General features: G+C 43.3%; 2 protein-coding genes across 4 annotated transcripts; one reads left to right on the top strand and one right to left on the bottom strand.

Moving 5' to 3' along the window:
• Positions 1 to 2,055: 2,055 nt before the first annotated feature.
• SCPEP1 (serine carboxypeptidase 1) lies at positions 2,056 to 14,894 on the bottom strand. 3 transcript variants are annotated; one of them, XM_053994753.1, is made up of 13 exons: positions 14,876 to 14,894; positions 13,505 to 13,650; positions 12,543 to 12,632; positions 11,693 to 11,848; positions 11,156 to 11,230; positions 10,880 to 10,952; positions 9,917 to 9,954; positions 9,605 to 9,733; positions 8,036 to 8,120; positions 7,156 to 7,269; positions 6,382 to 6,519; positions 4,902 to 5,065; positions 2,056 to 4,790 (listed from the first exon to the last, which is right to left on the bottom strand). In XM_053994753.1, exons 2-13 carry the CDS (start codon positions 13,577 to 13,579, stop codon positions 4,725 to 4,727), a joined length of 1,203 nt encoding a protein of 400 aa, XP_053850728.1. In that variant the 5' UTR covers positions 13,580 to 13,650; positions 14,876 to 14,894; the 3' UTR covers positions 2,056 to 4,724. The 3 variants fall into 3 exon arrangements, with proteins under 3 accessions (XP_053850728.1, XP_053850729.1, XP_053850727.1); XM_053994754.1 differs by lacking the exon at positions 14,876 to 14,894 and adding an exon at positions 14,594 to 14,694; XM_053994752.1 differs by lacking the exon at positions 14,876 to 14,894 and adding an exon at positions 14,034 to 14,200.
• COIL (coilin) lies at positions 14,753 to 21,405 on the top strand. Its single transcript, XM_053994751.1, has 7 exons — positions 14,753 to 15,000; positions 16,138 to 17,308; positions 17,624 to 17,710; positions 18,254 to 18,301; positions 18,935 to 19,010; positions 19,749 to 19,837; positions 20,322 to 21,405. Exons 1-7 carry the CDS (start codon positions 14,753 to 14,755, stop codon positions 20,415 to 20,417), a joined length of 1,815 nt encoding a protein of 604 aa, XP_053850726.1. The 3' UTR covers positions 20,418 to 21,405.
• Positions 21,406 to 22,619: the final 1,214 nt, after the last annotated feature.

Below are 22,619 nucleotides of genomic sequence, written 5' to 3'. Positions count from 1 at the left end.
TTCAATCAGCTTCAGTGAAAGTGTGATGTTTGCCTCTCTGCTGTACAGTCACTCTGGCCTTGTTTTTTTCAAGTCCCCTGTGAATCTGTATTTGTGTTTGCCTATGTGACATCCAAATGAAATCTGGACAAGTCCTACATCCTAAATCTTGCCTTACCCCAAATGTACTTTGTATCTAGAATTGTGCAATAATGCGATGGAAGTACTGAACAGCAGAGCTGACACATTAGCTGGAATCTGTATGTTTTTGGTCTTCTGAGACACAGTGCTGTGCCCTTATAGTGCCTTATTTTCCAGCCTCAAGTAGGTTAGGAGGGAGTAAAAAAAAGCACGTCCTGAAGATTACCACTTTAGGAGCATTTCAGACCAATGCTGGAAGTTCTGAAATCTCCTATGGGTGGGACATGGCTTAGCAGTATTCCCAACTGGTTTAGACCATTGCTATAGTTAATTCAATAATCAATTCTGCTAATGCTTGCCACTGAATTACTTAAACACAGTGAAGAGTAATGGTCAATATATGAAAGGATCCTTTGCTTTCCTTGGTAATATTTTAGGTGACTGGTTGAAAACTGCAGCATTAGGCTGTTCATGCTAACACACCTCTTCTCCTGCCAACACGGTTCTCTCCTACCTCAATCACCCACCACAAAGGGTGGTGGGAAAAAAATCCTCCCCAAGTAAAGACTAAATGGTTCATCTGTTCCTCCACAAGACCTGTAACTACCCTTAACTATCAAATCTATCATATAGCTAAGGCTAAAACCAGGTTTGGAGAAACTTTGTGAGGGTGGACTCACAAAGGGTGTTGAATTTGTTTCTGCATCAGTTTGTGGGCCAGATAAATTTCTACTCCATTCCTGAATCCCTTCTAGAAAATCATGAATATGTCTCAGAGTTCAGAAGTGACACATAAAAATTGTGCTGCCATACATAAGAATATTTACAGGATAATAGACACAACATGACAATGAAGAAGTGCTCCAAGATTTCCATCTTGCCTCAGTACAGACATTCTTCTTTTGTTGTGGCTTTGAAAGAAACTTTTATGTTTCTTTCTCTGGCTTGAAGAAGGTAGATTGTTATAGAAAGCCGAAACGGTTCATGCTGAAGCAGCATGCTGAATTACTGATTTTTAACAGAGATCTGTTTCTGTGAAAATTAACTTAAAATGATAGTGACCAAAATAAGTCAGTGGCTGTCAGGCTACCTATGCAATCAGAGCCTGATGAAAAACAAACACTGGGCTGTTTTCTTCTGACTGATCCAGCATCTGTAAAACATCTTATTAATATTTAGAATGAATCACTCTAATGGATTTGCCAAGTGACTACCCTTATCTGGAAAAGGCACAGTGCATGAAATCAAAGTGGACAAATTATGTCACTGCCAACCAGATACACAGCAGGACTTGAACTCCTTTCAAAGCAACTGATTTCTTACAGCCTCTGCTGGATAGGTGACTTACCTTTGTCATGATCTAGAGCTGTGACACACCAGTGACAAAGCCTTTACTGGAATAAAACGAATCTTCCTTGAGGCTAACGGATTGCTGCTTTGTTGTTTGCATTTAAATGAACCCTAGTTAAAAGCCTGTCTCCATGGGCAAGTGTTTTTATTCTAGCACATTGAGATTTGGCATAGCCCCTAAAACCAACAAATCGTTACCACCAGCCTTCTTGACACCATCTTTCTTCCTCCCAAGCTGTCTCTGCCAACAGGAAAACCTGCTGAAGCTAAAACAAAGCAGGAAAAGGAACAGATGCCTCAAGCCTGTGACTGAGCACCAGCCCATGACAATTGATCAATGTCCCATTTGATAAAGAGGGGTGAGAACAGCACTAAATGCTGCTTTCTGGAGAGACCACCTTCTCAATTATTTTCCTCTCTCAAGCCCTATAGTACTAATTTAGGATTAATGCAGAGTGTTGTATATAACAGGACTGAGGACCAGCCTACTCAAACTGCTGTCATGGTCTAACCACAGAGCTGCCCACCTACTGTCCCCCAGAGACAGATAGGGGAGAGACTGAGGGCTAAAAGTGAGAAAACTCATGTGTTGAAATAAGGACAGTTTAATAGGCAACAAGCAAATCAAAACAAGGAATTCATTCACCACTTCCCATGGGCAGGCAGGTGTGCAGCTGTCTCCAAGGAAGCAGGGCTCCATCACATGCAGTTATTTGGGAAGACAAACAGCATCACCCCCAGTGTCCCCCCTTCCTTCTTCTCCCCCAGCTGAGCATGACATCACCTGGCCTGGGACATCCCTTCGGCCAGTTAGGGTCAGCTGTCCTGGCTGTGTCCCCTCCAACTCCTTGTGCTCTCCAAAGACCCCTCACTGGTAGGGTCTGATGAGGGCAGAAAAGGCCTTGTCAGAACTGTTCAGCCACAACTAGAACAACCCTGTGTTATCAACAATCTCCAACACAAATCCAAATCACAGCCCATACTTTCTACTAGGAAGAAAATTATAACAGCCCAAACCAGCATATTTCCCAGGCAAAACCATACTGATTTGCTAGGCAAATTATTTAAAAATATTCAAAGAATTCAGATATGCAAATTTACACACTGGTAGCAACCTCCCCTTGTTCACCTAAAAGCCAAAACAGCAAATATGTCATTTTCAAGCAGTGAAATCAATGTGATGCTGAAAAGAGATGAATTGGACCTATTTATTGAAAAAAAGGTGTTTAAAAAAACAAATCTGGACTTGCATTGCTAAAGTTCTCAAGAATGCAAGAAGGGAACTTGAAAAAGGAAAGCAATTATTAGGTGCCAGTAGTGCAGCTGCTGGGTGATTGCAGGTGTGCTCACGCAGCTTTGTGCCCGTCCTAGTATTGCTTTATGATGCTGAATTGTATCCCCATTTGTCTATTCAGCCCAGAAGTAAGTTTTGCACCTTTAAAACTAGATCTGAGAGTGAAGCAGTGAAATGGAGGCAGTTGTGATCAAATCATAGACACAGAGAGCTTCAGCAATTTTCTCTCCTGGACTGTGTTGTCTGCAGCACAGATGGGAGAGAGCTCTCCTTTGCTTTTTAGTTGTGGTTTTTTTTTTTGGTTTTTTTTTTTTTTTTTTTTTTTTTTTTTTTTTCAGCTAGCTGAGGCAATGAAGTTCCCTGGACTGTGTTGTTGTTTTTGGGGTTTTTTTGTGGTTTTTTTTTTTTTTTTTGTTTTTTTTGTTTTTTTTCTTGGAACTGTTCAAACCTGCTCTGGACTGAAAACACTGGAGCTCACACCTGTGGCCCACTGGGGCCTGGGATGTGGCATTTTCCAGCACAGGAGGGATTGATAAGAGATTGAGCAAGCTGAGCTACACCCCACAACAAGGACTTTCTGAATTTGCCATCTCTTCAGAACAGCAAGAGGTTTTATTGTTTAATAATATTAAATGTTTGTGCTTGTGAATACTTTGTTTGTTAAACAAAGTTTTTTTTCACTTTTCTCCAAGGAAATCTTTTCCCAAACCAGTAGAGGGAAGGGCTTGATTCTCCTTTCTAGAGGGACCCTTTTGAAGTTCCCTCCCAAATTTGCCCTCAACCAGGACAGTGCCTTAGTTCGTGCTAAGACAATGCTATCAGGAATTTCATTACAGTTTCAGTGGCTGGAGTAAGTGAGAGGTTGCTATTTATTTAGGATTCTGACAGCTGGAAACAGCTGTTGTGCCTCCTATCAGACACTAGTAAGAAACAACTACTTCATGCTCCATAGCAGAAGTCAAATGATGTCTGACCAAGTCTCTTCTTGACTATGTATTATAAAATGTTTCAAAATAATAGGTCTCTGCAAGACATAAAAAAAAATCTCTAAAAAACATGGATCAAGATTTTGTATATCCTTCTTTTAAACACTCCTATTATCTTTCAAAATTCTGCTGTTATTGCTCAAATAATGCTCCTTTCCTTCTGGCTAAACCCAGAAGGTTTTAAGAGGCTCCTGTCTGTTGGGACTCTTTGGTACAAGAGAGTATTAACAGGCCTTCTCCTTCAGGATACCGAAAAGCAGGAATTCCTGCTGGAGGTGCTTTAGGTGTTGAGGATAAAGGCAAAGTTTGAGTAGTGGGCATTAAGAAAAATGGAAACAAGAAACAAATGGTCAGATGAAAAGGGACAAATCCTCCTCTGTGGGATGTTTTTCTCTCTCCACAGCAAAGGAAGTGTGAAGAATCCTGGATCCTAATTCAGGCACCTCAGCAAGATGAAATGAACTGATTCCTCTAGGGCAGGTCCTCTGTCCTGGCATTTCCACGTCTTGAGCTTGTAATCCAGCCAGGTGACTCAAGCCTTAGGACAAAGGAAGGAACATTCCACAGCCTCATGGAGCAGGTCACCTCTCCCAGAGAAACACAAAGCAAATCAAGTCAAATCAGTTTTACTCTTGGTGTGCAGACAGACAAGGGTGCATTCAGGGAAGGGCAAGAGCACAAAATCCTTCCAAGGCAAATGTTCAGGGTTTGTTCTTTATGACAGGTGACTTCCCTCTGCAAGAGTCATTTATGAACAGTGTTAAGGCAGCAAATCACAGCTTAAAAATTCAAAAGCAATAACTCATTCAAGGAAAAAAATGCCTTTCCACAAGCACTTGTGCACGGTATCAGCAAGATGAGGGAGGCTGTGTGTCAAAACAGCCACTGTGCCTCCTTTGGCTTAGGATCCAGAATCACACTTCTCCAGAGCCCTGGTGCTGGACAGGAAGCCAGACCAGATGACCTCCTCTCCCCTAGTGCTGCTGCTGAGTCACCATCCTGAGCATTTTGAGTGCCATCTCTCCTTGGTCAGCTGGCACCTAGCACAGAGAAAAGCAAAGGATAAGCAGCTGCTATAAGGAAGCAGACAGCAGCTACATACACATCTTCAGTCTTCTTGCTGATTCCACCCCAAGGACTTAATTATTTACCATGTGCCCAGCCTTGAGAATCCAGAAGAAAGCGAAGTTCTCATAGGCCTTGTGGAAAGCAGCTGTCTCAGTAGATTCTGGAGACACATACAGTGCCTTCCACCTTTTCTGGCTGAACTGCTCCAAATCAGGCCACTTCAGTTTCCGGATCCAGGCCTCCTGGCCTGTTGGAAATAAGAGACAGCATTGATTAATAATACTTGGAAAGTATTGGTAATTGATTTCCAAACATTGATTATCAATACTTGGAAATTACTGATACTTGGTTCCACAGCAGCTTGGGAGTCCAGTTCAGCTGGATGTCCCCTGTACTGGATACCAGTACAGCAGTTAGCACAGAGTCTGTGTACTCAGATCCTAAAAACAATTTTGTTATGCCTAGGAAAATTCAGGACAAACTGAAACAAACCAATGGAGGGGAGAAGGGAATAAGTAAACAGTGAAGGTGTGTATGAAATGGATTTAGGATTGTACAAGTTGAACATGTGTTTCTTGGAGGCTCTGCAGCCCTAGAAATTCCAACATATTTCACTTTGCACCTCAAACACCTTGAATGTCCTGCCATGCAGAAGGATGAGCCATACCAAGTCCCCCTCCTGGAAATGAGAAGAGGCACTGTTTCCCTGTTTTTTGGACACTCATTGAGAGGAGACTGAAAAGGCTTTCTGTTTCCAGGTGCTGCTAGAGAATGTGGAGGTCAAGACAGCAACAAGATCAATTCTAGGACTCCAAGGGGGACAAAGCTTTTTAGACGAAAATGTGATAAACTGGAGCATCACTAGCTGGTAATCTGTTTTGACAGCCTAAATACCATGCTTCCTGGATTTATTGATTGCTGTGTGGTTCATGAAGGGCATCTGAATATCTAAGTGGAGAGAGACATACAAGGAATAAAGCCTTTCACAACATAGGAAGGTGTCTGTGGAGTCTGTGACTGCAGATTCTTTAACTCAGTGAGAAAAGACCAGCAGAAAGGAGCACAGCAGCCTTGTGAGGCATTTCAGCAGCATTTGGCCTGGCTCCCAAACTGCCCCTGGATCAAACCAACATCTTGCAAGCAGCAAACAAAGCCCAAGGTGTGCAGGAGCCTACACTAAGAGCAGGTGTGATCACTCTTCTACTGCACCCTCCCTCATTAATTACCAGCATTCTTTGCCTATGAATGAGCACACACACATACACATCTATGTGCCTATCCAGGAGGATTAAGTCAATTGTTAGCTTCACTGAAACAAGCAATTACTGATGTTGCAGATCCATTTCTCAACAGTATAATGGAAGTAAAGGATTTGCCTGTCTCAGAGGGATATAAGCAAAACATCCTAAGTGCTGCTCATTTATGACTGTAATATTTAAGCACTGCTAGTTAGGTAAGAGGTTTGCACAAAAGACTGGAGAAATCTGGGTACCAATATACTGACAGCTCCACATTCTACTCATCACATGTTCTGTTTCCATCCCCAGTCAAGAAGTTCCTCACCCATGGTGTCAACAATGAGGTCCAGCTGCCCATTATAGACTGTAACACTGATATTGGCTGCCAAAAGCTGATCAACAATATCGATGACAGGTTTCATGAAGTCCTCAGCCATGTTCTCAAAGACCTGTCTCGACTGACCTGGTTGGAAGCAGAAAGATAAATTTTAAGTGATGAAGGATGTCATCCCCAAACTGGGACAGAAGCATGGGCTAAAGGCTTTAAAATGGAGTTCACAGCTGCACAAAAACCAGTCCTAGCCAAAAGTGGCAGTGATTTATCAGTCTGAGGAACAGGAGGACCAGACAGCAGCTGTGCTCTCACTGGAGCTCATAGACAATGCTGTAGTTTCTGGCTCCTATTTACACACAGAGTGCTGACATCAGTCCTTTAAGCCTGTTTTACACCCCCTCCTCTGTAAGATGCATCATTACATGACACCAGACTTCTGGCACAGAAAAACTGACAGGAATTTCAGCAAGACTGCATGAAAGACAGAAACCAGTTCCTGAAAAACAGAGGATCTTCCTCCCTCCCCCTGTATTTTTAGTTACTTGGCTAAAGATAGATATGAGCAGCAGAATCAGAACCAGAACCACACTTGCTCCCACAGGCCTGCCCCACAACATCTTCATTTCTGAGAACAAATCCCCTCCTTAGCCCCATGGACAATGACAAATGAACGTGACCAGTTGCCAGAGTATTCTCCTACAGGATGCAATACTGTAAACAGCCGTAATGAACTCATCAGGTGCACACTAACAGACAGCAAAGTACCTCCCCACTTCACACAGTCAGGAATGATCATCAGCTTCTTTCTGATGGGCCCATTCATCAGCTCATCGAGGCTGCTCTGATGCATTTTTCTGACATGGCGCTGGTAAAGCCGCACTGGAAAATATCGAGCACGCTTTGATCAGTGGCACACTTAAGACTCCATCCTGCACAGATAACAATCTTCAGTGTCAACCACGGCCAACAAACCCTTTTCTAATGAAAATGCAACACCACAGAGAGAGATTTGCTTGCTTTTACTAGAAACCACTGAAGTCAACCCTTATTTAGGGCAGGATGATACAGGAAGAATCCATCCATTCCTAGTTTTAACTAGCATTGTACTTTTTCTGGGCATCAGCTTCTGCTTTAACCACTTGGCTCTTCTCAAAAGACCAGTTATTTTTGAGCTGCAATGTTTTACTTTCAGGAGTTAATTTCACCTTCCCTTATGAAGCCAACAGAAAAAGAGCTTGAAAGAAGTTCTACATGTGTGTTTTTCACATTGATGCACAAAAATCATGGAGCAAGAATTTAATCAGACTGTTTCTACTGATGAGACACTTTGGTGTCCTGTCTTAAAGACAGGAATGAAAGACAGTAAGAGGAAGTAACTTAAAAGGTCTTGAAATGATGTTGCAATTATACTGACTGCTTCCTTGCTGTAATTTGTGCAGGGTGTAGAGGTGGAGGTGTCATCTATAGGGTTGTTCCACATTCCTATCTGTCTCTACTTATGCAAGAGCAAACAAGTTCTGCTTGGGAGAATATCAACATCCATTTTAAAGATGTGCTACATTGAGACTCTTTCCACTGTCAGAGTTGAAGGTATGTGAATGGAAACACAGGGCCTCAGAAATTTAAGTATTTAAATACAACTTACTGAGATGGAGATTTTCTTGTTCATCTGATTTCACTTCTGGAACCTCCTTAGTCAAGATGTTATAAAAGTTCACATTGTCTGTGTTCTGAAAACACAAGATAATTTCAGTAACACTCAAAAACATTTCTCAGAGACAAAGAATAGTCTCTCCTGAACAGAAAAAAAAAAAAAAAAAAGGATAAGTTAATCCTAAATAAAGGACCCTGTGACTTGTCACTTTACCTGCACACCAGGAAGATACTTGTGGAAAAACTTCAGTTCTACATTTGCTTTGAGAAGTGGGAGATTCCTCAAGTCTGTATTGTTCACACATGGGTTGTGCCAGAGATGTTATTTACTCCTCTGAAGCAGATGTGAAGCTACAGGAAGTCTTACCCTGCGTTACTCATGGCAGAGAGCTGCAGTGCCGGGTGATGCTTTTAGACAGCCTCTACTGCCAGGTCTGGTCTGGTGCCACTCTCGCTCAACATCCTTCCAACCTACAATCCTCCAAAATATAAAATGCTTCCTCAAAAATGTGGTGCTGGGTATGAGCCACCCCTCTTCTGGAACTGCTGACAGCTGGATGTGCCCAAGCACTGCAGATTGGCAGCTCTGATGCAGCTGACAGAGGCTGCCTGCATCCAAGAACAAACGTGAGCAGTGTTGCCATTACAGAAGTTTCTCCAGGTTCTTGAAGTCTTGCTTTACTTGATTTTTGAGTTTTTAAAGTTCTGATGCTTAGGTCAGAAATCAGCTCACAACAGCAACTGCAGAAGAACTGCAATGCCTTCACCTGCCAGCACCATCACAACTGAGAGAGGAAGCCAAGTAGATTTGAAAAGTAAAACAGGAACCAGAAGTTCCTTCTGAACAGCAAGAAGTGAAACCAACTATGTACAAGCCACTGTCAGTCATGAATCACAGAAAGAAAAATAAAAACAAAAACAACAAAAAACTCCAAAAAAAGAACAGAAAAAGTAAAAAAAGGAAGTGGCTCCAGATTAGCCTTTCTGTCCAAGGAAGCCAGAGCCTTATGTGTACTAAAGAATGATATATAACAAAGAATGAGATTTTGGAGCAACCTTTTAACAGGAGAAACCAAAGCAAAACTTTACCAGTCTTTTATGCTGGAACTTCCTAAGTAACAAGATGCAGTGACCCACAGTAACAGACCATAACTTGAGGTTCCTTTCCATCCTGTGCACCTATTGTAGTTCTTCAAATAGAGATGTGTGCTTAACTTCAAGTTTGTGTCTTGGAATGCAGTTTTCAATATTCAAAGCTTTCCAGGAGATACAGTTTGTTTAAATTGAAACTGTGGATTCAAGAGGACTAGTTGTATGCTGAAATGTCAGTGCAATACTGGAAGACCATAAGGGCTGTCCTGCCCACTTTCTCTGTCACTCTCCCAGCAGGGCATAGCAAACACTCCTTTATATCAGCGCTGGGATACAACAAACTCTGGCAAAAATGCCTGGGCAGAGGGCTGAAGAATTCATGCCAGCTCAGCACTCATAGAAAGGATAATTTGAAATCGTGTGCCTCCCCAGGCAGCAGTTAGTTCTTAATGTTAGTCAAAGATCCTACCTCTTCAATGACACCTTCAGCCTTGCCCCATAGCTCAGTAGCCAGCCCGTATTGATTTTTATTTATTGCATCCATTATTTCTTTGGCAACAGCAGTCACCTCTGCTAGACCATTATCATCAAGGAGAGACTGGGAGACAAACACAAAGAAGGACAGCTTCAATTACAATTCCACATTCATTTATTGCTAACAGCCTCCATGCTTTTGAGGTTTTATTCAGGCCAAGAGGTAATCTTAAAATTCAACATCCATTTGCACTGTATGGCAGCACAAGGGATCAAGTGAGGACCAAGAGTTTAAGAAGGTACTTACAGTGCTGTAAAGGTAGGGCCCCCAGGACAGCACAGAGTCTAAACAAATGGAACAGATTTCACACATCAAATTGACAATCAATTATTGACATAAGATTTAACTTACTTCTCCTTTACTGGGGCAACAATATTTATGAGAAAAAATAAATGGAGATGAATTAATCAGTAAAAAGGTACAGTAAGCTCTGTTTAACCCTAAAGTTACGTACCACAGAGCAGGTTCTTTACAAATCCTGCAACATCATTAACCCCCTATGAGTTAACCAGTGAAATTTATTTAAAGCAACCAACATGTTTTTACCAAAATGTTCTCCCCCCAGCACTGCAGCACATTGCCAGAACATGGGCAGAGGTCTAACAAGAGGATGGGAATTATCTAAACTTATCTGTTTGAAAAGTCAAAAGGGAAAAACTGAGTTATGAAACAAATCTGTTTTATAACAACTTTGTTTGTAAATTCTCAAGCTGATGGCAGACAGCTAAGAGTTTGCTTGGTATTGTTCTGTGCTGCAGAGGATCTGTGAAGCCTGTCCTTGCCAATACCACTGAAGGACCAAGACCCCTTTAATTTGCTTTTTATCCTCACCAGACACAAATCTCACTTGCAGCCTTATGAATCACTTGGTGGCCACATTTCAGCACAGGACTTAAAAAACACCTCAGAGGCTGTGGAGATGTGTAGGGACATTTTACCATCCCTCCACTTCAGATACAAGTGTGCTCCTTGCTGACCTTGTCTCTGACTTTTCCTAATCTAGATAGATTCTAAAGAGAGATTCATCAGTCACAAGAAGACTTGCAAGGCTGCAGTATTTATTTTTGATCTACCAGACTCACTAGAGAGTTAGTTTACTTAAGGCAGGGATAGCCTTTTCGACTTCAGGCACTCGTGGAATGATTACAACACCCAGCAAAACAAAATAACAACAACAAATCATCCACAGTCTGAGGAGTTTAAACGTACCCAAAGGTGAAATCCATGAGTCTCCAAGAGCAGTCCCCATAAAATTGCACTTTATGGTCCCTTTTTGAACAGCCTTCATGAATAAGAGGAAAACCAAAACAAAACACCAATAAATTAAATTTTACCTATCCATGACTCTAGAATCAGTTTTCATTAAGTGAAAAAAGTAAGTAGCACTGTGAATTAGGCAATAGGGACAGTGTATTCCAGAAAATAAAAGTACTTGTAGAACCCCGTTTTAAAATGAAAAGCAAACTGTATCCTCCAAGTACTTACCTTGTGCAGCTCCAAAGCAACCCCAGCAGCCATTTTACCTCCATAAGATTCAGAAAATATGTAAAATGGGATGGTCTGGGGAGAGAAAAACCACACAAGGAACTCGTTGTGCAAAGGGCAGAAGATGCTTCCAACCATCTCCCAGATCCCACAGGACCCAGGCACTGGCTGTTCACCTCTCATCCTCAAACATGTAATGTTTTTCTTATTTTAAGCTGCACATTAGGTTTCCATAACATCCTGGTGATTTGCTGGGGTTGGTTCTGAAGTATTTTGGAATTATAAGCAGCTGTGATCCTATATATGCTGCTCAGATCACTCAACAGACAAAAATCAACCTCAATGCTTATCTAACTAACCCCAAAATCAAGATACAACTTCTGAAACGTGGAGAATAAGAGACAGTGGTTATACCTGCACCACACACTACCTAGCAGCAAAACACTGCTCATCTGGAAGTCTGTTCCCTAATTCTTTTTGAATTCTATTTAAAAGCAGAGAAAAATACAACAATAAACAAGAATTCAATTCACTTACCTGGAATTCTGTTCTACACTTGAAGAATTCTCCAAGAAAAACCATCATATCAGAAACTACTGCGGTAAGGTTTTGGGCAAACAAGCTACAGTCATCCACATAACTGAATCCAGTGCCCACAGGATTATCCACAAACAAGATACTGGCTGCCTGCAACTGTAGAAGCAGAAAGGTTTGTATAAAACCTCAGTTCAGCACCAGCAAAAAAAACTTAGTTTGGATGGTACAAATTATTAACTGAGCCAGCAAATCCCTGGACCTGAAAAAACTTGCAGAAAAATTATGTGTAACATAAAGTCCTTCAATGTGCCCAATCTGTAATGAGAAATAAACCCAAAAACTCCCAGTGATCCAGGAGCAGGTCACCTACGGGAACTCCGGAGTACTTCAGACTATTGGTAACTGAGAGCACAAATATATTGCTCTAATTAAATTTCCACCTTCACAGGCAGCTGTAATTTGTTTTCCCTTCAAGGCTATACTGGACCTGTAATTATAAGCCATAGGTTTTAGACTGCCAGCCACCCAGAAAAAGCTCTGTGACTGCACACAATGAAGCTGTGATTTGAAAGAACACTTTCTACAGTTTCTCTGCTGTTTCCCAGACATCTTCATTTCACAGTTCTACAGAAGACCAGACACATTTTATCAAATTAATGTCTACCCCTCAGTTCTAAACAAGGCTATTCCTATAAGCTAATTTATTAACCACAATATTTTAACTTGAGATATTATAGGTCTACTGAACTTTAAATGAAAAAACTGTTCTGTGTTTTTTTGTGTAGTGATCATCTGCTTACACAAGCAAACATTTGTAATTAGTAGTTAGAAGCTGAACTCTCTACTGTACCCAGGTTGTATTTCTTGGTTTCATTTCTTTGTCTAATGGACCAATCTCTTCAAAGTTCCCATATCCACAGCCTGAAGCTCCTGGACCTCCCTGCAGGGAAATATCAAATGACATAGATGTTAAAAGGCAGCATGGCATAGATATGAGAGATGGAAGAAAAATACAAGGTAGCCAGTAAGTAGAATGACAGATTGTAAATGTTTAGAAATGGCTTTTGCACTGCACATTAATTTGCAGAGCAGGCTCTCTTCCTCATGGTCTTGGGCTATGCACACACATGCCATTTCTGAAAGCAAGAATTCAACAGAGAAGCAGTCACCCACTTGTGAGAGCTTCTGGTGACCTGCCTGCTATGTGCCTACAGTTTCAAAACTTTATTCTCTGAATATGGAGTGCAAAAGTTAACTATGCTAACTGGGGCTTGCAAGTCATTAGCTCACTCAGCATGTATAGCTTGTGGGTTTCACTCTGATGAAATAACCCAGAAAGAGTAAGAACAAGTCCTCAAGTGATTCTATTCAACATTAACTTCTGAAATGTACTGTGGAGAACACGGCACCATTTTTATCAAACTGGGATTGTTTCCATTTAGAAATCATCCTCAATCTCTGATTATTTTATTTACTCTCTCTCTCTGAACATTGTTTAGACTTCAACCTCTTCAGGAAAGGAGCTGTGAAATTACAATGCACAAAAATCACTACTGTTGTATGAAAGATAAGAACAACCTCTGTTATTGCAATCAAACTTGATGGAAGGTGAGCAGTTGAGGACATCCCACAACTGCAGAATGAAATCATCCTTATTTTTCCCAACCCCAACACCTCATTCACAAGGCAAGGCATTTAGAACCAGGCAGTTTTGAATCCTGTTTCTGTAGAGCTGCACAATATCAGATATCAGACTGAACCAGGCACAGATGGAAAGAATTATTGCTTAGGTGTCTCTCACCAAAACCTTACCTGAAGCCACAAGACAAGAGGTAACTCTGTGAAGTCTTTGGTTGGGTTATTTGCATAGTAGAGCCACCAGAACATGTGGGCCTTGCTCCGAACCTCCACATATCCCCACACTTCTTTGGGCTCTTGGGGCCGCCTCAGAACTACACCTTGAGGGGAAATAACAATCAGCTAGGTAAAAAGGCTCAGCTTTGGACTTTCCACCAAAATTGTTCTAAAACATTACATTTCAATCTTGAGTGTGATAATTAGAAGTGTTACTACTATTAAAGAAAATTACTATAAGAAATCTGCCTATACTTACACCCCCACCCACAGCTGAGTTATTGTCACGGATGAAGCATGTAATTAAGTGCTTCCTTATCAAAGCCTGGCGTTAGAGCTGCCGCTGGAATAACAGCCCAGTCGCTGGAATAGTTTGTTCTTTAAGTGTTTTCAAGGCCTGGGCTGAAGGCACAGCCCCAGTGAAATAACTCCCACAACCAGCTGCAATTTCGACAAGGATCACAGAATATTCTGAGTTGAAAGGTACCTAAAAAGATCGAGTCCAACTGTTTAGTGAACGGCCCGTGCGGGGATCGAACCCGCAGCCTTAAGAGTTATTGTCTCCATGACCCGAGCAACTGAACTCATCCCAGCACTTTGATGTGGGTGTCTGCGGGGACCCACATTCACAGTCCCCAAGGAGAGCAGATGCAGACAGACAGAGAGGCACTTCTAAAGGAATCCAAAATATAATTTATGTCAGTAAAGTCTAGTCACCTTACACAGTCAGTCTACTGCCCATCTGGGACACGGAACAGACCTTTGACACTCCAACCCTTAATCTCAAGGATCAGGGCAGAAGGCAACAGCGCACTGGAGCAGGAGCAATCGGGCTTTTCCAAGCCAAGGTGGCCAGGCTTTGCTGCTCCCGCCGGGACTGCCACTACCCTCTCCGACCCTCCCGACCGCCATCCCAGCAGGCGGAATTTCGCGCGGCTCAGCCCGGGCCCTGCCCGGCAGCGGCTGCGGGACACAGGAGCGCTTTACTCGGAGGCCCCGTGCCCAGAGGCCCCGCTCCCGTCCCGTCCCGCCCGGTCCGGCCCGTACCTGCCGCCAGCAGCAGCACGGACAGCGCGGTCACGGCTCGGAGCAGCCCCATCGCTCCCTCAGCTCCCGCGGTCACGGGACCGGCCCGGCCCGCCCTGAGGCACCGCCCCCGTGCCCGCCTCTTCCTCCTCCTCCTCCTCCTCCTCCTCCACCTCCGTGATGGCGGCCGGCGGCGGCCCGGTGCGGCTGCGGCTGGTGTTCGACCACCCTCCGCCGGCCAGTCCGGGCTGCGCGCTGTGCTGGCTGCTGCTGGAGCCGGGCCAGGCGCGGCTCGTCACCGACCTGCTCAGCCTCATCCGCCATCGCTTCGGCTTCAGCCGCCGCGCCCGCCTCAGCCTCTTCCTCGAGGGGGCGCTGCTGCCGCCCGGCGAGAGCGCGCGCCTCGTGCGGGACAACGACTCGCTGCGGTAGGGACCGGGCCGGGACAGGGACAGGGATCGCTATAGGGACCGGGACAGCGGGACAGGGACCGGGACAGCGGAACAGGGACAGGGATCGCTATAGGGACCGGGACAGCGGGACAGGGACCGGGATCGCTATAGGGACCGGGACAGCGGGACAGGGACAGCGGGACAGGGACCGGGACAGCGGAACAGGGACAGGGATCGCTATAGGGACCGGGACAGCGGGACAGGGACAGCGGGACAGGGACCGGGACAGCGGGACAGGGACAGGGATCGCTATAGGGACCGGGACAGCGGGACAGGGACAGGGATCGCTATAGGGACCGGGACAGCTGGATAGGGACAGAGGGATAGGGACAGGGACAGCGGGATAGGGACCGAGACAGCGGGATCGGACAGAAAGAGCGGGATCGGGACCGGGATCAGGACAGCAGGACCGTGACAGCGGGATCGGGGGTCAGTCCCACACACGCACCTCATCAGTGGCTGTCAGCATCTAAAGGCGGTGCCAAGGGGCCGGACCGGGTTCTGCCCGGTGGTGCCGAGCCGTGGGACAAAAGGCAGCGGGCAGGAACTGGTGCCCAGGAAGTTCCACCTGACTATGAGGAAGAGCTTCCCTGTGCAGGGACCACACGCTAGGACAGAGAGGATGTGGAGTTTCCCTCACTGGGGATATTCCAGAGCCCTCTGGACACAGCCCTGTGCTCTGGGATGACCCTGCTTAGGCAGGGAGGTGGGATCAGATGACCTCACTGTGGTCCCTTCCAGCCTGACCCATTCTGGGATTTGGTGAATTTCCACCAAAGAGGTTTTGGTGGGACAGGGATGGGGCTTCCTCAGGGGTCTGAGCTCTTCCTTCCCTGGGCAGTGGAGCGGGAGCCGGGTGCCCACGGGCACTGACTCCCAGCACCTGAGACACCCCAGCATGTCCAAAAGGATGGAGGGAGCCAAGCAGTTGGAAATGTTCCCAAAGATGGAAGGGGAGCCTGTGCCTGCAGGGGAGGGTTTTGGACTGTCCAGGGAAGAGCTGGAGCATCTTCACTCTAGGGGAACTTGCCTGAGCTGCTCACATGTGGGAAAGAGTGTTCATTATGCTGAATGGTGGCTTTTGTTTGTTGTTTTTTTTTTTTTTTCTAACAGAGTAAAATTGGAAGAGATAGTTGCAGATGATTATGAAGACATAGATGATGGCTTTATTTACATAACAAAAGAAGACAAAAAAAGGCACAGACATAAGGAGGATGAGGAAGAATTGTCTAGAAATGAAGGCAAGCATAAGAGGAAAAAGAAAAAGGAGAAGCATAACCTTGAGTATTCCTCTTGTAGGGAAGAGACCTCTGTAGATACTTGGGACTCTCAGAAAAGGTACACGAAAAGAAAAAGAAAGGAAGAAGTTAGGGGAAGAAATAGACTCGCAGAAGGTAAGGAAGAGAGCTCTACTTCCCATTCTAAAAAGATGAAAAAAACAGAGAGGGAGAAGCAGTTGGCAACAAAAAAGAAGGATGAAAAGCAGACAAAGGTTGCTGCAGCAAAGATGGCTTTAGAACGGGCAAATGAGAGCTTTTCTCTAAATTCTGGTAAAAATAGCACCAAAAAGATCACAACACAGTCCAGGAAAAAGAGGGTGGGAGCTTCAGATTCCTCCAGCACATCGTCTGACAGTGACAGCAGTGAATTAAATGTAAAGGAAAATAAATCTTCCCATAAACCTATAGTGGTGACACTTCCCAAAGACAAATCCCAAGCTGCTTCAGATTCAGATGTGAAAACTAATAAAGTGACTGTAAAGTCTAACACTGAAAAGACTAAGACTGCAATTAGTAAAAATGCTAAAAAACCCCAGTCTTCTAGTTCAGATTCTGACTCGAGTACAGAGGATGAGAAGGTGACACCAGCACAAGACAGCACTGCAAAGGAAAAATCGGTGCCAAACCATGTGGTGGCTGTAAAAGCCAGCACCAAAGCTCCCAAAGCACAGAGCTCCTCTTCAGACTCTGATAGTTCAGATTCAGACACACTTGTCATTAAAAAATCTGCAGCAGGTGCTGGACTGGGTAATTCCATAGTAAGGAACTGCACTAAACAGTTGCCAGCCAGTGTCCAAGGACCGTTTGCCAGCCCGAGCCGCGGAAGGGGGCGTGGAACAGGAGAGGATAACTTCTGGAGAGGACCTAGGGGCCGTGGGTTTCGTGGGATGATGAGGGGCCATGGGAGAGGAGCAAACCCTGGCTTCTTCTATAACTACAGCAGTGAAGGCCAGAAACAGAGGCAGTTAAATGAAGCTGCGACAAACGCTTCTGTCCTTGTCCAGGTGAGTGACTGACACAGGCAGAGGTCACCTTTCTCTGGCAGCCTGAACTGTACAAAGAACCTATAGGATGAGAGTAATTCATAACAGCAGAAATAGATTAGTGGGATAAAGGCTGATGTTTTATTTACTGTAATTCTGTTTGTCAGCCTGAGGACGTGTTTGTGAAACAACAATAAAGTGATTGTATTCTATATCTAAAAACAAAGCATGTACCTTGCTTTTCTCAGTGATTCTTGCAATCCAAACAGCATGAACATTGTCTTCTGTTTTCACTGATGCAGTAATTAAATCAGTGGGTTACTCTTTGTTTCACAGAATCCCATGGAGATTCCCAAGAGAGACTATAGTGTGTTACCTCTTCTAGCTGCTCCACCCCGAGTGGGAGAAAAAATTGCCTTTAAGGTAAACTCTGGAAATGCTAAATGTTAGTAGGTTAAAATTGCTTCATTTGGGCCACTCTTAAATTTCTGACCTGACAGTTTCTGTAAAAAATTCACTTGTTGTAAAGCCTGGCTTTGATTTTTGACAAAGTTTGGAGCATATACAGAAGTTAAGTGCATTTCTTTAGACTTTCTGTATTTGTAGAACACAAGAAATGCTGTCTGTGCTGTCATTTCAATGTAATTTTCCACGTAAATGTTATTGGAAATCTTACCATACAAATAATTACACTGCACTGCAAAATAAAAAAGTAAATAAAAATGAAATCCCTGCAGCTGAGGAGACTGGGATCCATCTCCCTAATCGCCTCACACAGCCTGACTTGGACTAAATCCTTTGGAGCAGCAAGTCCTGGAAGTCTACCTGGGACCACAATTGGCCTTGGGTTCCCAGGAGTAGGAGACTTGGCTCTTGCACTTTTCTGTTGCTGAATAAACTGGATGTAGGTGGAATCATCAAAGATTGGGAAAAGTTACAATTTGTTACTTGTATTTCTTTCAACAGCGCCTGGAACTAACTGAAAATTACAGTCCTGAAGTTTCAGACTATAAGGTACTGGTTTTCTTTCCTCCCTTCATTGACTCACAGAACTATGATAGGTGAGGTATGGCTTAAATATTTTGATGCTGTGCAGTGTTTTTCCTTGCATCCAGTTGACTCCACAGGCTATTCCTGGTGCAGGAGTAAAAATCAAAACTATAGAAGCCGAAAGTAATTGAAAACTTGAAGGGTGTAGCTGTTATTAAAAAAGAAAAAGAACAACAAATTACCAACTACAAGGATTATTAATAATCATTAATATTTTAGAGATGACAAAAAACGCAGACTCTCAAATAGAAAAATGTAGCTGTATTTGAGTCTACTGCTATTTGAAGTCAGGGCAAGTTCTTAAAACTGGTGCAAGTAAAATTTTGTTGCTACTTTAAATAACTTGGTTTCTGGGCAAGTACTGATTTAAACTGCAAAGTTAGTGACAATGAGTAACTTTGATTTATTGATACCAGTAGTTACAGATTGCTGAGCATTAATTCTTTGTAGATTTTGTACAAGGAGACTGGAAAATTTGATAGCCAAATATACTTATTTCCTCTGGCAGCAATCAAGTTGTGCACTAGTTGTAAATATGGAATATTATCCAGTGCTGAAGTGTATCTTACCTGATTCTTTTCTTGTTGCTTTGTGAAGGAGGCAAAAATAATCAGTTGGAATGCTGAAAAAAAGCAGATTGAACTTGAGATCCTTTCAACATCAGCAGGACAATGTACGTACCTGGGGACACCAAGGGCTTGTTATCATGTGCTGTCACCTGGAAAACCAGAAGTCCAAGGAACACTTCATCTTTCAGGAGTATTCCAAATTTCCTTGGGATCATTCTCAACACACCCCTCTCCTCCTCATTCCTTCCTCAAAAAGGCTATTTAAATTGAGAAGTTCTAACCCTTGCTAGTTGAGCTGAAAGATGCTCATGGGTATTTACAAAATAATTTTTTTCAGTCCGTTTGAGTGGTCAGTAACTCACCTCTACTGTGGTTTCATTTTCTGAAAGAAATTGTTTCAGAAAGAAAGAAAATATTTTATATTATTATTTTACAGAGAAAGTGTGAGGTCATAATGGTGTATCTTCAGTGGGTGTGGAATGAGTCCCTGCAATGACAAGATGCAGTTCCTGAGACCTGAAATGATTCATGTCTCTCAAACTGTGTATCCTGCAGTTTCCATTTAAGCCAGAATTAATGAATTGTCATATGAGCATTTTTCTCAAATTTCAGCAACATATTGTTGACTTTCTCATGTGAGTAGTCATATAATTACCTTAATTTTGGTGTGTAGTATTCAATTTTTCCTCAAGATTTTTTCTTACAATTATGAACCCAGACACTGAGCACAAAAAATCCCCAAAACAAACCCCAAAACCAAACTGGTTTTGATTGGCTTTTGTGGTAAACATTTAAAATTTCTTTGGTTTGTAGCTGGTTGAGCTGTTTGTTTGTTTTTTCAGTTGCTAAGGAGCCAGGGAAGTTTGACCTGGTGTACCAGTCTGCAGACGGAGAGGAGCTGATCGAGTACGCGGTGCCTCAGGACACCAAGGTACGTGGGGCCTGCTCTGAGTCCTGCCACCAGCTCTGCAGAGCTGGCACCTGCCCTGCTTCCTGCCTCTCTTCACCTCAGGGACATTCCCTTTGTAATCATGCATCTGATTTGAAATAATTGTTTCTTTCTAGCAAGAATGTTCATGTTTACATCATAATAATCAGTTCTTGCATGGTACTCAATTAACTGGGGTCACCGCCACTCATCAAAGTTCTTGCTTTGGCTAATAAACATCATCATGTCTCATAGAGATCCTTTACCAGCTTTTCCTTTCATCACACTTGTTCTTACCTGCACCTTTCCTTACCCAGGACATCGGGCAGGTTGAGGTTCACCAGTAGGATCAGTGACTCACAGGGGGAGCTGTGATCTTGGTTCAATGGTCCCATTGTTCAGGTCTAGGCAAAAGCATAACAGCACAGAAATTGCATCTGCTGGTGCTGCTGGCACCTGCCAAGTGCTGCCTGTGGTTTGTTTTCAGATAACTGAAAGCTGGGATGCGCTGATAGAGCCAAGACTGATTGTGGAGCCTCCAGTTAATGGATCCAGCGTTGAAAATGGAACATCTAGTATGTGAAAAGATGTGAACAATTGTACAGATCTGTTCTGTGAAATGCTGCCTTCTGGTTCTGAGGGTGGCAAGTGCACTGATGGATGTTACTGTCTTAAAAAGAAGTAGGCCAAAAGAAAAACAGTTTTTTCCCTTAGGCTATGTTTTTATGTAATACATGAAAACTTTGTTTATTATAGGAAGTCTAATATAGATCTGTTGGGTTTGAATATTCCTACTGTACCAAGCTGCAGAACTGGAATGGTTTGATTAAAAGATAAAACACAACCCTGTACTGTGAGTAACTGTTTAAATGTCTGGGTTTGGCTAGAGCTGTGTAACTGCCAGAGGTCACTTTCATTTTAAAATTTATTATAAATATTGTTGATGTGCAAAACTGTCCCTCTGCTGCTGCCGCAGCATACAAATGCTGTGACTTTGTAGTTACTTAAAGAGTTCACCTAAACGTATGCAGTAAAGCCTGTGGATTTCAAGCTTCTGTAATTTTGAGGCAGATAAACAGCACTGGTAACTGTCAACTTTTCTTAGAACCAGTGGAAAATAACATGAACCCCTGGCACAATTGTGTCCTGCTGTGTTAATCCATGTAGGCTCTGAAAGCCTTTATTGTTGGTTTTAGAGCAAACCCTCTTGCCCTTTAAGTGCTGAAGTTTCTGTGCTGCCTTTCTTCTTCCTGCTTCTTTCCTTTCTTCTTTCTTTCTTCTTTCTGCTTCTTTCCAGCAGCAGAATGGGTCACCAGGTGCTGGCAAGGCACTGCACTGACAGCTCTAATAATTATTAGCATTGAGGGGGCACCTTGTACCTCTAGAGCCTTGGCAAGTCTTACACTTTCAGATAATCCCTGTGCTAGGTAGTTAACTCCTACAGAAAAGACATGTGAAAAAGCAAACCCTAGATACAAACACACACCTGAAAATTTGTACATTATGGTTTAGCTGTCATGTACTCTGACCTAGTGCATGAATCCATTAAAGTACTGTGTGTTTTTGCGTCAGCCCTAGTAAAATGTCTTGTTTGTGAAGGAATCGTTTTTATACAAGTAAAATGAATTTGTGTTTTGTGGTTCACTTCAGATACCATTATTTCATGCTAGGATTTGTTCTTTTAGAGAAAAGTTCAGTTAGATTTGTGTGGCTGTTCTTGCAAACTGGATGAAAAGAAGATGTCAAATGGAACACAGTCAGGCTCAGACAGTGGGGATTAATGGAAAGATTATTTTTCTAAGGGAAATTGTTACTTGTTAATTCTTAGGAAGTTGCAAAAGCTAAATGCAAGTGTTTCACAGTACCTGTTGTTCCATTGCCTACTGTGCATTTTTGGCATGAATTAAATGGATGCAGAGTCACTCTGGCTGTGCCACACAGATGATGCTGGAAAACAAATACACCTCTGAGAGAGGGTTGGAAGGTAAAATCTTGAGTTTTATTTACCCATTGGTACCAAGTTTGCGTGAAGCTTCACTGCTCAATTCAAATCAGACCAAGGGCAGGCAGTCTGAGGGAACTGCCAAGAGCCCTCCCTGTCCCATCCACATCCTGCTCTGAGGAATCTGGGATGGGACAATGTGCACATGAATCCCACAAGGAGGTGGTGAAACGCTGAACAAACCCTCACTGCTGCCTTTCTGTCCCTGGGGCTCTCCCATGTCTCAGCCCCTTTGCTGGGGGCAGGAATGCGAGGTGCCATTTATCCCACTGTGCTTCTAAAGCCCTGTTTAGGCCCCGTGGGGCACTTTGAATGTGCAGTATCTGGGCAAAGGGTTAGATTTAGTTCAGAATCACAGGAAGTTCTCAAGTATTTGCAAGCAAAAGTGAGTAATAACTTAAGTAGCTATTTAAATGGTAGCAGTAATTTTTTTATGTTAAAATTTATTGTCTCATAGACAACAGGAGTGGTTGGGCTTTCTCCAAACCAGAATTTCAAGCCCTCTTTGACAACGTGGAACTTAAATTGCTCATATGAGCTCTAAGCATCCTGTGCTATGCTCCAGAAGCAGAAGCTACAGTTGTGAGGGTTTATATTTACACTTTTTATTTGCATACCTTTGTCTATATCAGTTGATTCCACATGAGTGCCACAGAAAATACAATGAAGGTGCTGAGTCTTTGAAAGATGACAGAGGAACCTATGGAAAAATAAAGAATGCAAATATTAAGAGCTGCTCTTTTGTCCCATCTCATGCACAGCACAGCTCTCTAAGAGCGTTCC

Source organism: Vidua macroura, chromosome 19 (assembly GCF_024509145.1).
Source record: "Vidua macroura isolate BioBank_ID:100142 chromosome 19, ASM2450914v1, whole genome shotgun sequence".
NCBI lineage: Eukaryota > Metazoa > Chordata > Aves > Passeriformes > Viduidae > Vidua > Vidua macroura.
Note: the sequence above shows the minus strand (reverse complement) of the source record. Positions and strands in the feature narration are given on the sequence as shown.

Bases quoted from the DNA above. Each gene is read 5' to 3' on its own strand.
- SCPEP1 (XM_053994754.1), bottom strand. From the start codon at position 14,645: ATGGGGCTGCTCCGAGCCGTGACCGCGCTGTCCGTGCTGCTGCTGGCG. The intron at 11,231-11,692 runs GTAAGTGAATTG...TTCTCTCCCCAG, and splicing joins AGTGTAGAACAGAATTCCAG to ACCATCCCATTTTACATATT. The intron at 5,066-6,381 runs GTGAGGAACTTC...TATTTCCAACAG, and splicing joins CCTCATTGTTGACACCATGG to GCCAGGAGGCCTGGATCCGG.
- COIL (XM_053994751.1), top strand. From the start codon at position 14,753: ATGGCGGCCGGCGGCGGCCCGGTGCGGCTGCGGCTGGTGTTCGACCAC. The intron at 17,711-18,253 runs GTAAACTCTGGA...TTCTTTCAACAG, and splicing joins GAGAAAAAATTGCCTTTAAG to CGCCTGGAACTAACTGAAAA. The intron at 19,838-20,321 runs GTACGTGGGGCC...GTTTGTTTTCAG, and splicing joins CGGTGCCTCAGGACACCAAG to ATAACTGAAAGCTGGGATGC.